The sequence below is a fragment of the Crinia signifera genome, chromosome 6 (assembly GCF_055691185.1).
Source record: "Crinia signifera chromosome 6, ASM5569118v1, whole genome shotgun sequence".
Taxonomy (NCBI): Eukaryota; Metazoa; Chordata; class Amphibia; order Anura; family Myobatrachidae; genus Crinia; species Crinia signifera.
In genome coordinates this window covers 151,057,697-151,072,687 of record NC_139222.1, presented here as the reverse complement: position 1 = coordinate 151,072,687, position 14,991 = coordinate 151,057,697, and the positions used below count along the sequence as shown (strand labels likewise).

The following is a 14,991-nucleotide window of genomic DNA, read 5'->3' as shown; positions in this document are numbered from 1 at the left end:
TGGGAAAACAACACATGCCAGTGGTGGTGTTTTCCTTTCTTCGATCTAGAACAGTTTGCATCTACTATAGCACAGTAGCCCTATTGGCCTAGTGGTTAAGACCACAGCATGCCTTGTGCAGCTCCTTGTGTTCGGATCCCGCTCGGGAACATTACTACTTTGTAGTCCCTGAGTGCTCCTTCCCTAAAGGATCCCTCAAACCGTGAACTTGATTTGGTTCTCAAGCCCATATATACCACGTAACCACGGGGTACACGAGACCTCTCTATACTGACCTGTTTGGAGCTCAACAGGGAGTACCTGCAGTCTTTCCATCTTCACTAGGTTACCTCAGGCATACATTATTGGCTCCGTCAGGGTGTGACATTATTCCTATATGTCACCTGAAACAATTATTACTGCTGGTCTCTCAGGTGGTGGTATCAGTTCCGGTTCACCACAAAGAAATAGGTTTTATGACTCTTTCGTGGGCTCAGGACTGGACCTTATTCAAAACTTCAAGTTCCTCATATATTAGGTCTTGTACCAGCAGTTCCACTTGGAGTCCATTCAGGGATGTCCTCTCTGTAAACAGACAGTATCTATTCCTCAATGCCGAGGTTACGAGTCCGGATGCCACCTGGGGCAGCATTCATTTGCTGTTTATTCTTTTCCTAATACTTTGTGGTCCTGGATATCAAGGACGCCTGTCATTATGTTCCCTGTAGGGAACCTCGCAAATTACTACACTATATAACCTGTCAAGTTCCTTTCCAATAGGGTTCTGACAGTTGACTTGTTATAAAATCCAAGATCCTTTTCGAGAGTACTATTGGTGTTAATGGCGCTTCTAAAAAACAAGGGGATCACCATGGTTCTTTTATCGATCTTCACGGCATAGTTCATTTGTTTTGTAATGTTCAGACCAGTACTCTTGGCATAGTCTCCTCTTCTGCCGACACACCCAATGTTTTGGGTGGCGGACTTCTAGACTCAAAGCCAAGTCTGGAAAGGAGGAGATCCTTTTTCCGGAAGTCATGGTCCAGAATATTCGGTACCTGTTCCGACAGGTTCTGAGGAGGAGATCCTTTTTCCGGAAGTCATGGTCCAGAATATTCGGTACCTGTTCCGACAGGTTCTGAGGCTAACAAGGATGTCCATGCATTTATGTATCCATAGGTGACCCAGGGGCCATGGCCACGCTGTAAAGGGTACTGAGCTAATGCTCAGCGGCATGGGTTCGATTTTACAAGGTGTGAATGCCTTTTGGGAACATTGTTCACTCCAGTCCATTTCCACAGGATCATCTATCCTCAACGGTCAGACACCATTACAGGTGAATTGCACGGTGGAATTGGATTCGCTTGGCCACAGATTCAAGACTGTGGTGCACCAGTCCTTCTCCTTCAGGAGGGGTAGTCTATTCCCAAAAGCCTACTACCAACACGTGTTGACATTCATGCTATCTTCAATAGCATGAGCTAGATGATCACCAGGTCAGGTCCTATAGTGAATCCGTAGTCGTGTATATAGAATAGAAGACTCATCCTTCAGAGGGTCAGTTCATTACGGAGTGTGTCCTCTGCCCCATGGGGAAGATCTTCTGGCGTCATGGCACATTCATCATCTGATGAGGCATGTGTTCAGACCGGGGACTTAAGCAGCAGTTGGGGCTGCGCAGACCTTTCTCTGGCTAACTAGGATGAAATATCTCTTTCCTTCCCTTCCACTCCTTAGTTTGTTTCTCAAGTGGCAGAAATGAGAATCCGTTTGACAATTCCAGTGACACCACTTTCATCGTGGAGTAGCTGTTTATCCAGCCTACACTGGCTTTGGGCGGAAGACCCATGTCCTCTGACTCTAGGTCCAGTCCCTCTTTATAGGGGTCCATTAGTCCGTAATTTACATCAGATTTTGTTACAACCGCTGCCCTATTGGTAGATAACTTCCGGATTCTGTCATTCTCATAGGGTTGAGTGCTAGATACACAATTTCGGCTGGCCAGTACCAACGGATTTGGAAGTCCTATGGGACGTGGGATTGGATCAAAGGTTCTTCATTCTAAGTCTCCTTACCTCACCTTTTGCTGTTCTTGCAGGCAGGTTTCGAGGGGGGCTTTACTCTGGGATCCTTTCCCTTAAAGATTTCACTTGTCTCTATTTGATCCAGAAAAGGCTGGCCCTTTTGTTAAAATTGTAGTCTTTTCTACTGGAAATCATTCTAGTCCATCCTCCTTTCATTCCTTCTTCTATTTCAGGGAATACTTACCTGGTTTTCTCACTTTACAATCAAAGTAAAATTTGAAATGCTTCTCTTGGAGAGTGGTTATACTTCTAGCCTTGGCCTCAGTTTTGCGTGTTTCAGAACTGGGAGCTCTGTCCTGTGCAGTCCTGTATGTGATGATCTTGACCTTCAGGTCGAACTACGTATGTAGGCACCCTTTCGCGCTAAAGGAGTTTTGACATTTCATGACAATCAACCAAATCTGGTTCCTTCGTTGTTGAATACTTCTGGTAGTGCTTCTGCACTGAAGGTTGTCCATGCTTACACCAACATCTTTACATTAGACTGTTTGCCTCCTTTTGGTCCAGAACGTCAGGTTGGCTATCTTCCAGACAGACGTTGGCAGGGTGGCTTCAGCTTGCCCTACCAGCAGGTTTATATCAATGCTGATAAACACTGCCTCTTTCTGTTTCTGCCTATTGCACTTCATCAGTAGGTTCGTCAGGGGCAGCAATACGTGCTTCTTTTGTTGCGCCTTTGCCATAGGGCAGTTTGCTATTAATTTTGCACAGTTATAAAAGTTTCAACAATTTGGATTCTTTGGCTGTTCAGTTTGGCCATTGGATGTTGCAGGCTCCTCAGAGCTGTCCCTCCCGAGGAGATATCTTTGGAACCTCCCCATTGTATTGTACTCCAGTGGCCCCTGCTGGATGAAAGAGAAAATAGGATTTTGGTACCTACCGGTAAATCCGTTTCTCTGAATCCGCAGGGGCCACTGGACGCCCTCCCTGCTCTTCGTCACCTGTCAGTTTTATTCCATTGACATGTACGAGTTTCTAGTTCCTCTCACTTCCCATCTCCTCTCGGTCTACATTTTCCTAACTGGGGGATTGTGGGTAGTAGAGGCGGGAGGAAGATCACATTCTTAAATTTAGAAGTGCCCAGCTCCCACTAGCCACACCTCTATACCCATTGTATTGTACTCCAGTGGCCCCTGCGGATTCAGAGAAACGGATTTACCGGTAGGTACCAAAATCCTATTTTTTCCGACAAGACGCCAGTTTTGACAGCAATTGAATATAGCCCTAAATGGTGTCTGCAGAGAAGAAACAAATGGTAATAGTGAAGGCATCTACTGGTTCTGCAGAAAGAGCCAACTGAGATAGTGAGTGGGAAGAGAAAAAGAGTTCTTGGTAAGTACAACCAAGTCCCATGCTTTGAAAGTCAGACACAATTCTAGAGATGTCCAGAGTCGGGGGAGCATAGTTGGAAAAGGGTCCATCACAAATCTAATGCTGCCCATACATATGTGAGATATTGCATGCAATCATTCGATTTCGACCACATCTGGCCGATTAAATCAAATGGTTGCATGCATTTTAAAGCTGACATTCGACGCGATGCGCAGGCGCGCCGTCGAATGTCGCATCAATAGATATTATGAGCTACACATAATGTTTATTGAATTGCATGAGCAATCGCATGTGGTTTTTAACCACATGCGCAGTCAGCGACGAGAGCAGGGCCAGGATGGGGACCGGAGCGCTGGCGGGGAACCAGTACCTTAATGCTGGGGACCAGAGGAACTCAGCAGCAGCAGGGGCGTCATGGCGGCTGTGTAGCGGGGACCGAAGTGGTGGAGCTTTCAGGCGGCAGGACTCGGCAGCGGCAGCAGATACACCCGATGGCCCTCTGATTGGCTGAGGCAGCTGAGAGAGAGCTCTATCAGCCAATCAGAGGGCCGTCCAGTATTTCAAAGTCAACTGCTGCTGCTGACAAGTCCCGCCGCCTGAAAGCTCCACTCCTATGGTCCCCAGCTCCGGTCCCACCTACACAGCCCCACACCACCCCTCTTCCAGCACCTGATGTCCATCGCAGGATGGCATGCGACATTGGGTGCTGCACTGGGCACCACTTGATGTGATTATACATTGCATCTGATCGCATAAGTGTATGGGCAGCATAAGAAGGGGAAGTGATGGAGTAATGCCCTCTAAATAATTCCATGGATTAGTACCAGGGGCCTGGTACCAATCAGTAATCTGGGCCACCAAAAAGGCAAGGTGATAAGACTTCAGATCTGGCACCACAACATACCTTGGGAATATTTTGTGTGAATTAAAAAATAATTTATTCTACCATATTCTTTTTGTCTTTAACGAATCTACGAGCCTATGAGTCCAAAGGCTACATAAGTGAATTTGTCAATTGTTAAGCCTGGTTACAGATGGCTGCCAAGAATGGTATCCATATTTTGATTGATTTGCATTCTTTTGCTAGTGGCAGTGATGTGATTTTCAGTAATCACGTGTGCTGCAGTATGCAGAAGTCCCTGGCAATTCCCAGACTGAGGTATCTGGGGAATTAGCGGACTAGTCTGTGACAGTCAGGTGTACATTTCTGTTGCCCTAATCTCCAATTTTATTTGGTACAGGTGCTAGAGTATTTAGTGTGAAATACATTGAATGTATACTGTTACTTACCTCTTGTTTGTTTTTTTTGTAGGTTTTCAATGATCCAATACATGGTCATATTGAGTTACACCCCTTATTAGTACGCATTATAGACACTCCTCAGTTCCAGCGGCTGCGATATATTCGACAGCTCGGAGGCAGTTACTATGTGTTTCCAGGAGCCTCGCACAACAGATTTGAGCACTCCATTGGGTATGTAACCATTTTTGTTTTTCATTTATTCTTTACTGTCCCTGTGAAATAACCTATTTATTTAAAAGCAGGTACAGTGCATTTGGAAACCTGCTCTTCACTTTTATTTTCTGTTACAGCCTTATACCAAAATGGAATAAAAAAAATTTCCCTCAAAATTCTACACACAATGGCCCTTTATTCAGATCTGATCACAGTACAAATTTTTTCTCAAAATGGGCAACACCATGTGCACTGCAGGTGGAGCAGATGTAACATGTATAGAGAGAGTTAGATTTGTGAGTTATTTTGTTTCTGTGCAGGGTAAATACTGGCTGCATTATTTTTACACTGCAATTTAGATTTAAGTTTCAACACACCCCACCCAAATGTAGCTCTCTGCACATGTTACATCTGCTCCACCTGCAGTGTACATGGTTTTGCCCATTTTGAGAACTAATTTGTACTGCAATCAGATCTGAATAAGGGCCAATATCCCATAATGACAATGTGAAAAGGGTTTGTTTTTTGGGGGGAGATATTTGCACGTTTTATTAAAAAAAACAGTCTTTGCTCAATATCTTGTTGATGCAATTTTGTCAGCAATTACAGCCTCAAGGCTTTTTGAATATGATGCCACAAGCTTGGCACACCTATCTTTGGGCAGTTTCATCCAATCCTCTTTGCAGCAAGTTGGCCCGGTTATGATTCCTGACATTTTCACCAGAGTTCAATCTTTGTCTCATCAGACCAGAGAAATCTGTTTCTCATGGTGAGAGTCCTTCAGGTGCTTTTTGTCAAATTCCAGGTTGGCTGACGGGCTTTTAATTACGACTGGCTTCCGTCAGCCAACTCTGATGGACGGTTGCAAAGGAATGCTGTAGCTCTGACAGTGACCATTGGGTTCTTAGTCACCTCCCTTTCTAGGGGCCAGATGCACTAAGCTTCAAAAGTGATAAAATGGATAGTGATAACCAACCAATCAACTCCTGCCTGACAATTTTCAAACCCTGTCTGTGACATGTCAGGTAGTAGCTAATTGGCTGGCTGTTTATCACTCTTCATTTTATCACTTTTGAAGCTTAGTGCATCTTGCCCTTAGGCCCTTCTCCCCGATCGGTCAGTTTAGACAGCTGGCCAGCACTAGGAAGAGTCCTGTTTGATGCAAACTTCTTCCATTTACGGATGATGGGGACACTGTGCTCATTGGGACCTTCAAAGCAGCAGATATTTTTTTTTTGTACCCTTCCCCAGATTTGTGCCTAGAGACAATCCTGTCTCAGATGTCTACAGACAATTCCTTTGACTTCATGCTTAGTTTCTGCTCTGGCGGTCAAGTGTGGGACATTATATAGACAGGTGTGTGCCTTTCCAAATCATGTCCAGTCAACTGAATCTATCACAGGTGGACTCCAATTAAGCTGTAGGAACATCTCAGGGATGATCAGTGGAAACAGTATTCACCTGAGCTTAATTTTGAGCTTCATGGCAAAGGCTGTGATTACTTATGTATTAAGTGGTGTCTTTTTTTTTTTTCATTGGGGAAGATGTATTAAGTCTGGAAAAGAGGTAAACTGGAGATAAAGTGAAAGGAGATAAAACACCAGTCAATAAACTGTGTATGAAAATGACAGTTGCAAGTTGATTGGCTGATGCTTTATCTCCTCTCACTTTATCTCCAGTTTATCTCTTCTCCAGGCTTAATACATCTGCCCCATTGAGGCAGATGTATTATAGCGGCGCTTATCGCGCAGCTATAATACTTCCTCCTTCGCCTCATTAGCGAGGCGAAGCAGGAAGGGACATCGACCAGATGTATTAACATCTTGTCTGCCGAAGTGGGGGAGCGCTAACTCGTCCCCTCCTAGAGATAGCACATCAGTTTACACTGATGCTCTGTCTCCTGTCCCCCGGCCGGCTCGACTGGGCATGCATGGGATCTCGCTGCTCACGCGAGATCCCCAGCGCAGCCCACAGCAGGGACAGCGCTGTCCCTGCTGTTTAGATAGGGCTTCGCCAGCCTGCTGCTGGCGAAGCCAAAACCAGCAACAGGCGGAACGGTTCATACATTCGGCCTGCTAGCATAGCGCCCCTGTCATTTACCGCACACTGGCTCCTTCTTACATGGGGGTTGCGTTGATACCCCTTCTCCCCCATAACAACACTTCATACATCTGCCCCATTATGTGGTATTGTGTGTAAAATTGTGAAGGGAAAAAATGAATTTATTCCGTTTGGAATAAGGCTGTAATATAACAAAATGTGGAAAAAGTAATAGCACTGTGAATACTTTCTGGATGCACTGTGTATGTATCTGTTGCAGATTCCTCCGTGTGGTTTCACAAAAGTTTCTGCATCACTAGGCATTGTCATGCAGAACTTGTAGCATTAGAGCAGTTTAATTAGTGCTCGCCCTCATATTGCCAAACCAGGGTTAGGGTTTTTCACCTGGGCTATATTTGCTAAAGGGAGCAGGCCACAAAAAAATTGCACTCTCCTTCCCTTAGGATGATTAGACTTATGCTGATAGCACTGGGGCTGTTACCAACGCCCCTAGAAGGTACTGTGTGTTTTGGTTTTTTTTTATATAGTATTCTCTATCTATCCATCGTCCCTTTTTCTCTATTTTATTGACTGCCCATGTCCAGGGCTGCTCTTTGCTTCATGTAGAGAGCCACAATGTTTGACTTGGCAAAAACCATCTGGGGCAATTCCAGCTTTTAGCTGAGTTAGATCTGGCTGCTGCTTCTATTTATACCGTGGGGGTTTCCTCTGGTCTGAGTCTATTCATGGGGAATTCCCACTGCACTTCACTATAGAGCTGCACCAATAACATAATAAACCCATTTTTCTTCTGTATGCTATTCATGTGCAACAAATATCCATTGGGCACCATTCAAAGCATGAGGTATCTTTTAAGATGCTTGTTTTATTAACCAAACCTTTTTAGGAAAAACGTAGCACAATGCAAAATTAAATAGCAAAGTTGAAGAAAGGTGCAAATACAAGTTAAAGAAGCAAAGGACTGGCCTGATTAAAGTAACCGTTGCTTTGTGGTATTATGCTTCATCTCCAACTTTATACCATTCCCTTTGCTACAAAAGCTGTTTTTGAGTTCCGAGTACACTATCTGTTAGTTTAGCAAAAATGTATCTGGCACAATTGAAACCCCCCCCCCCCCTCCCCCCCCACAAGTTCCCTGGTTACGTCCTCCCTCAGATCTGATGCCATCATGTTTGGCTGGGGAGGGCCAGGACTGGGAATAGTGGAACGATTAAATGATTATGTATTGCTCAACTAGAAGTGATTTGTGTTTGCAGTGTTGGTTACCTGGCAGGATGCCTTGTACAGGTCTTGCATGACCGGCAGCCAGAACTACAGATAAACCAGAGGGACATGCTTTGTGTCCAGATTGCAGGCCTGTGTCATGACTTAGGTAAATATCTAATATTTGTATTTATTTTATATTGACAGATTATTTTAAAACACAAAAGTTTTATTTGTACTTCGTTTTCCTCCTATTTATAAAACCATTCTGTACCTTAAATATATGCTTTAAGTAGATAATGTATAATATGGGAAGCTTTGGGTACACAGTTCTGATACTGCTTCTTTGGTCCCCTACATACTACAATACAGATGGGGCTCTGCTGCTATAGGTATATGAGGAACTCATTTGGCATTCCATAGACTTTGCAACTGAAGTTACACACCCTAGCTGATTTTCTCCTAGTGTGTATTGGCGGGCAGTGAATGCTGATGCGAGCACCAGCCTAGTCACTATGCCACTGATCATCGGCCTGTATTACATGCTGAGTGAATTACTTTTCATAGTCTCCTGCTATGAAAATTGGTTAACCCCCTGATAAAAATCGCTGTTCTAGGTGAAAATTGCTCAGTGTGTATGCACTGAGCGATTATCGGCCAGCAATTTTCATAGCATAGCACCTTAAGCCACGCCATGGCATATGTCCCACCACACACTTTGTACAATATATGCATTTTATTTGTGACACTAATAGGATACATTTACAGTGGGTACCCTGGATACGGGTGCTAGCATTACATGTGTGTGTGTGTGTGTGACCCTAAGGGTGTGGAGTAAGGAGGCAAAAAAAAAAGAGGGCGGATACAAGCGAGCCTCTATACATTGTTTCTACAACCTCATACCAATTTAATCTACAACCTCATACCAATTTACGTACTACAAATATACTAATCCTAAGTGCCCAGGTCACTATAAGCCACTTTTGTGGCTACGATGTGAATAAGGTACAGCAGTCTGATAAGCACTGCAACATGGGCCCTTATTCTGGTTCACTCGCAAAGGCTAATTCCTTCTCAAATGGGCAAAACCATTTGTACTGCAGATGTAACATGTGCAGAGAGATTTAGATTTGGTGAGTTATTTTGTTTATGTGCATGGAAAATACTGACTGCTTTACTTTTACAATGCAATATAGATATCCGCTTGAAGTACAAATCCCACATAAATCTAACTCTATGCACATGTTGCATCTGCCCCCTCTGCAGTGCACATGGTTTTGTCCATTTAAGAAGGAATTTGCCTTTGCAAGTGAACCAGAATAAGGGCCATGGTGTATTGTCTAATTTGCACCATATGGTGCAAAAAAGGATAAGTGTAAGGGGAATTTGGAACGACTACCTTCGTACAATACTAAATATATCTGGATTTATTTCAGGTCATGGGCCATTTTCTCATATGTTTGATGGGAGATTCATGCCTCTTGCTAATCCAAAGAAAGATTTCAAGGTGTGTATTAATAACTTTTAATAACTTTTCATTGTGGGAAAACCATGTTATATCCACATGTTGTTTACCTGTTTATTGTACATCCCAGTCCTTTATCAGTGCTTATATGATCAGCTCTATTTGTGCCATGGACTGTATAGATCAGTAGCGGCATGCTTACATTTGTGACCTACTTTTCTTAAGTATGGCTCTTTTTATGATCACGATTATAAATTGCTTGCATTGTATGCAGATTTTCAACCTATGGTGCAAGACAGCCTGTTACACAAAATGTTCTAGATTGCCACAGAGCAGAACAGGAAACCACCTGCAAGCTCAATAGTACAAAGAGCTTTAATCACTTTACAAAAAAATTCAGAATGTATTATTCATATGTAACTAAAATTAGAATGTGGTTTTAAAAAAAATATAGTTTAATATTATACAGTGTCAATAGGCCACACTGTGTTAGTGAACCTCCCTCCCTCCCCCCTCCACATGTTACTGTATATACATTTGCATATATATTGAAATGTGAAAGAGGGGGCACTAATGCAGTGCCAAAATCTAATAAGCCCCCCTCCCCCTGCTGCAGATGTTATCTGTGACACCCTTTCTCACACTTTGGCACATGCATTTCCGAGTACGGTTCGCACAGCATTCTGGGGTATTTAGTAGTGATGTAGGTGGTCACAAAACTCTACATCATCGCTTGTGGGGGAGGGGGGGGGCAGTGAGATCTGGAGGTGGGACTACAGAAAGCAGGCATGGCAGGAGGTACAGCAGACAGGAACCCTTGAAATTGTTAGAATGCACAGGATGCAATGTGGCAGCATTACCAAAGCGCAACGGAATATGCTGCGCTATATAAGAAACTGTTAATAAATAAATAGTTACGGAGCATATGAGCCACATACAGGAAATGAAACCTGACCAGGCCACCCTTAATAGGAATCTGGAATCACCAAATAGAGTTCTGCTCTCACCCTAGGAACAAAAGGTTGACAGCAGGGGCAGATGCGCTCAGTGTCTTCCCCCCAGAAAAGGGTAACACACGGGTCCTTTTTTTGTGTGAAAGGGTCCACTCCGGTTGTAAATCCCGGGTCTCCGACCCACTCACTTACCCGGGTTGACCCTTTCACACACAGAAGAAATACCCATGTTATTCAGCAAATTACTGGGTAGAAATTTTTAACCTGGTAGTTTGCTCTCTGTGTGGGTGGGGGGTCAGGTTGTATGTCTCTATCTATGGTTCAGCACTTTCCGATCCCCTGTAGGCAAACTGGGTGCCCTTGCAAGCGACATTATTGATCCAATGAGTGTTAAATAAACACAGCACGGTCCTCCAGAATTCAATTGTGTTAGCAGAATAGCACAAACAGCAACGTTTCGGGGCTACACATTCCCCATCATCAGGCCAGATGATGGGGCATGTGTAGCTGTTTGTATTTGTATGGTTAGATTTATATGGTCAGTGATTATTCCCTTGGGAACAAGATGATTGATGAGGGAAACACTGTCTGGAGGAGGAAGTTCAGTTCACACAATGTCTGCTGAGGTTGCCAGGCTAAGGCACTAGCTGGCATTAGTGCTAACTTTTCTGCTAGGGATTAAATTCAGAAGCTTCAGCTTGTCTCTGTTATAAATGAATTGTCTAATTAGAGTAAATTGGGTGTTGTATTAAATCTACTTTACTATTAGACAATGTGAGGGGCCTGTCTCCTGGGAGTGTTCCAGCTTGCGCCTGGTCCTTTTTTGTTTAGAAAATACTTATTTGTCTTTAGAACATTTTGCCCACTTCTGGCCCTAAAGGTGCGTACATATTATATGATAATTATTAATGATTTGCATGTTGGCGCTAACAATATTATCGTGCATGAAGTCTAGTGTGTACACACTATATTGTTAATTATGAACACTCCCTTGGGTCATTATAGAGTGATACCTCCGCCCTTGACTGCACAGTGCTGACACGCTAAGTCTCCCTGTCTGACCGGCTGTACTGGGCGTACACAAGATCTCCTGCGCAGTCCAAGCAACCGAATACTGGTCACATCATACTTTGGAGAGAAGGGTCATCAGCACACATAATTTAAACTACCACTTCTCCCCCTGAGTTTGAGAACAACTGCTGTAGAGCCATCGGAAATAAATCTTGTATTGACAACTATTCAGGTTCCTCTTTTGATACAGGTTGAGTATCCCGTATCCGAGTATCCATTATCCGAATTATTCCGAAAACCATACATTCCAGAAGTGAATAAAAAATATTTTTTTTGCTAAAAACTCACTGGGGACATCTGTAACAGCACTACTGGTGACATGATATGTAACTGGCACTATATATGTGCAAGAAAATGATTGCTTGGCATTCAAATTCAATATCTGAGATAGTACACAAATTTTGTTTCATGTTTTGAAACCTTGTTTTTTGAACAAATAAAATATATTTGTGTGTATTTTATGTGTTTTATACAGCATACATGCAAGATACTTCAAAATACATAATTGAAATATTAAAATATTCCGAAATACGGAATAATTCGTTATCCAAAATTCTCCTGGCCCGAGCATTTTGGATACGGGATACTCAACCTGTACTGCCAAACTTAATATTTGGTTATTCATAAGGATAAGGAATTGTTACGTAGAGGTATATACGGATGACCAAAGGTTGGGATACCTGCTGGAATCCCATCAGGGGTCAGGAAACTATACTTACCTCCCCCCTAACCCTAGGTATGGTCCTGGTTTTTTTTTTTTTCCAAAATATTTTTATTTAGGATTGAGCATTACAATATTACAGTGAACAAAATGCAGTTCTATGAATCACAATAATACAGTATAAAATCAGTGTACATTTGAGTAGTAATGTTTCTTATCCTGCTTTGCCGAGCAGACGAATGACAAAGATACCGGCGAACACGGCCGGAGGGTCCTCAACAATGGTCCTGGTTTTTAATATATAATACACAATAATATATTTTGTTCTATTTACTTGATTTCTTGTTTATAAAGTGCTTGTATTCTATATTCCATTAACCAGCGTTAATGGTCGCTATGGTCTCTTGCCACTTATCTCCTTTTACAAATGCTTGCGCTTTGACACTGTACAGTGACTGCATGTCAAATAAATGAAAGCAATGTTTACGGACTGTTTTTACTGAAATTAAATTCTAATGTTTAGTTAAAAATACTAAGTATGTGGACAAACACTGCAATACACTGATAAACATTGGCTCGCTGTAAAGCTCCCTGTTACCTAAGTAGTTAAACCTTTTTATATTAAACTTGACATGTTTCATTATTTGTCTTTATTTTCAGCATGAAGAAGCTTCTGTGAAGATGTTTGATCACCTCATTAAATCCAATGGATTGGACAGTATAATGAGTGAATATGGCCTTCAGTTACCTGAAGACTTAAACTTTATTAAGGAACAAATAGCTGGCCCTCTGGCTCATGAAGATCTAGAGCAGTTTAACTCTAGTCAAAGTAGTTCCTCAGTAAGTGAAACTTAATTTTGTTGCAAATAAACAAACAAACGATTTGGGCTAAGCTTGACCATCTTAACTTTCATGTAAGCACTTTGTTCCAGGTACCACAAGATACAAGAATGTGGAACTGTAAAAGGAAAACATAAGATCTAGACCAGGCCTGGCCAACCTGTGGCTCTCCAGCTGTTGTGGAACTACATGCCCCAGCATCCCTTGCCACAGCTTTGTTATAAGAATACTAAAACTGGCAATGCATGCTGGGATGTGTAGTTTCACAATAGCTGGAGAGCCACAGGTTGGTCAGGCCTGATATAGAGGGCACAAATTACAAAAGCCTGTGTGTGTAAAGGTAGTATATATTTGTTTTTATTTTACTAATTAAAGGTTGGTCTGATACTGATTGCGTTTTACATGAGAAGCTTCTTTGCATTTCCTCCAAAACTGACCTCCGGGCCTGATTCTGATTTGGGAATAAAAAAACGTTCTGCACTTTAAAAAAAAAAAAAAAAACATGTTGCTCTACAGATGGGGCAGATGTAACACATGCAGAGGGATTAAGATTTGAGAGTCCTGTTCAAATATAAATCTAAATTGCATTGTAAAATGAAACCTATCCAGCATTTGTGGGCTGCATTTAAAAACCGACAGTATTTACCCTGAATGCAGAAATGTTTGTTTGCCCCCCTTGCTTTGCAATATGGTTTGCTCAGTTACTTCTTCTTCTTTATTCCTAAATCAGCATAATGCCCTCCTATAATCCCATACCTCCAAACATGACCCATTCCAGGAGGGAGACAATACTGTTTCTGGACTTTCCTCCTATTGGGGCAGATGTATTAAGCCTTAACAAGAGATAAATGCAAAGGTAATAAGGAGAGATAAATCTCCAGCCAATCAGTTCCTTACTGACTTTTTTTTTGAAACAGAGGCTGTAACATGGCAGTTAGCAGGTGATGGGCTGGACGTTTATCTCTCCTTATCACCCTTGGATTTATCTCTTGTTAAAGCTTAATACATCTGCCCCAATGTATTATTGCTATCACCTGTTTTAAACGGGATGCAGTCAATTTACCTACAATCAAAATCCTGACGGTCAAAATACCGACAACCATTGACCGACGGTCAAAATACCTACATTTAACTTGTTCATGCTTTACCATCCCAGTGGACATGAGGGGGAATATAATAGTGTGCCAAGCGCAGCGAGGCACCATGCCCGAAGCATAGCGAGCCATGTGAGGGGACGCGGTACTATGTTTCACTATCTATGTCGCACCAACATGTGCCGACAGGCGGAATTTCATGCCCTACCATCCACTAGGGCGTGGAGGGAGAATAAAATAGTGTGCCGAGCGTCGCGAGGCACTGTGCCCGAAGCATGGTGAGCGCAGCGAGCCATGCAAAAGGGTACGCGGTACACTCATACGGGTTTCATGTCCACCTATGTCAACATACAGACCAAAAAAATATGAATAACGTGTGTATACTTTTTGACCTGTCTATATTTGAAATGTTGGTATTTTGACCGTCGGTATTTTGACCGTAGGTATATCATTCCGTATCCTTTTAAAGTGCTATGTGATAAGAAAGATGATTCACTACAGTTGATGCCAATCATAAATTAGGAGGGAAGTCCAGGAATTTAGCATTCTGTCCCTCCTGGACAGGGTCATGTTGGCTGGTATGTAATCCTCAAAGATCACTGCATTTAGGGATCAATTAAATACTGCTACTAAAACTGACTTGACTTTTCAGTAGCTAAATGAACTGTACTCAAGTACATATAATTTAATGCACCGGTCAGGCGTGGGGTCTACCAGTCAGGAGATGCAAGAGAAAGAAGAAAAATATAATTAATTCTAGGGTACTAAACACAACTGTTTACTGAAGATGTTA

At 42.6% G+C, this 14,991-nt stretch overlaps 2 protein-coding genes across 3 annotated transcripts in view; one reads left to right on the top strand and one right to left on the bottom strand.

Annotated features, from left to right (window-relative positions):
• The window catches only part of SAMHD1 (SAM and HD domain containing deoxynucleoside triphosphate triphosphohydrolase 1), a 54,444-nt gene that overhangs the window by 22,824 nt on the left and 16,629 nt on the right, over positions 1–14,991 (top strand). The window contains exons 4-7 of the mRNA XM_083147646.1: positions 4,708–4,868; positions 8,168–8,283; positions 9,551–9,621; positions 12,925–13,104. Of these exons, the coding sequence (XP_083003772.1) occupies positions 4,708–4,868; positions 8,168–8,283; positions 9,551–9,621; positions 12,925–13,104 (528 nt within the window). The remainder of the gene's footprint in view (positions 1–4,707; positions 4,869–8,167; positions 8,284–9,550; positions 9,622–12,924; positions 13,105–14,991) is intronic.
• LOC146008408 (uncharacterized) overlaps positions 1–14,991 on the bottom strand; it is a 143,078-nt gene that overhangs the window by 120,946 nt on the left and 7,141 nt on the right. The gene's annotated exons all lie outside the window — the stretch shown is intronic.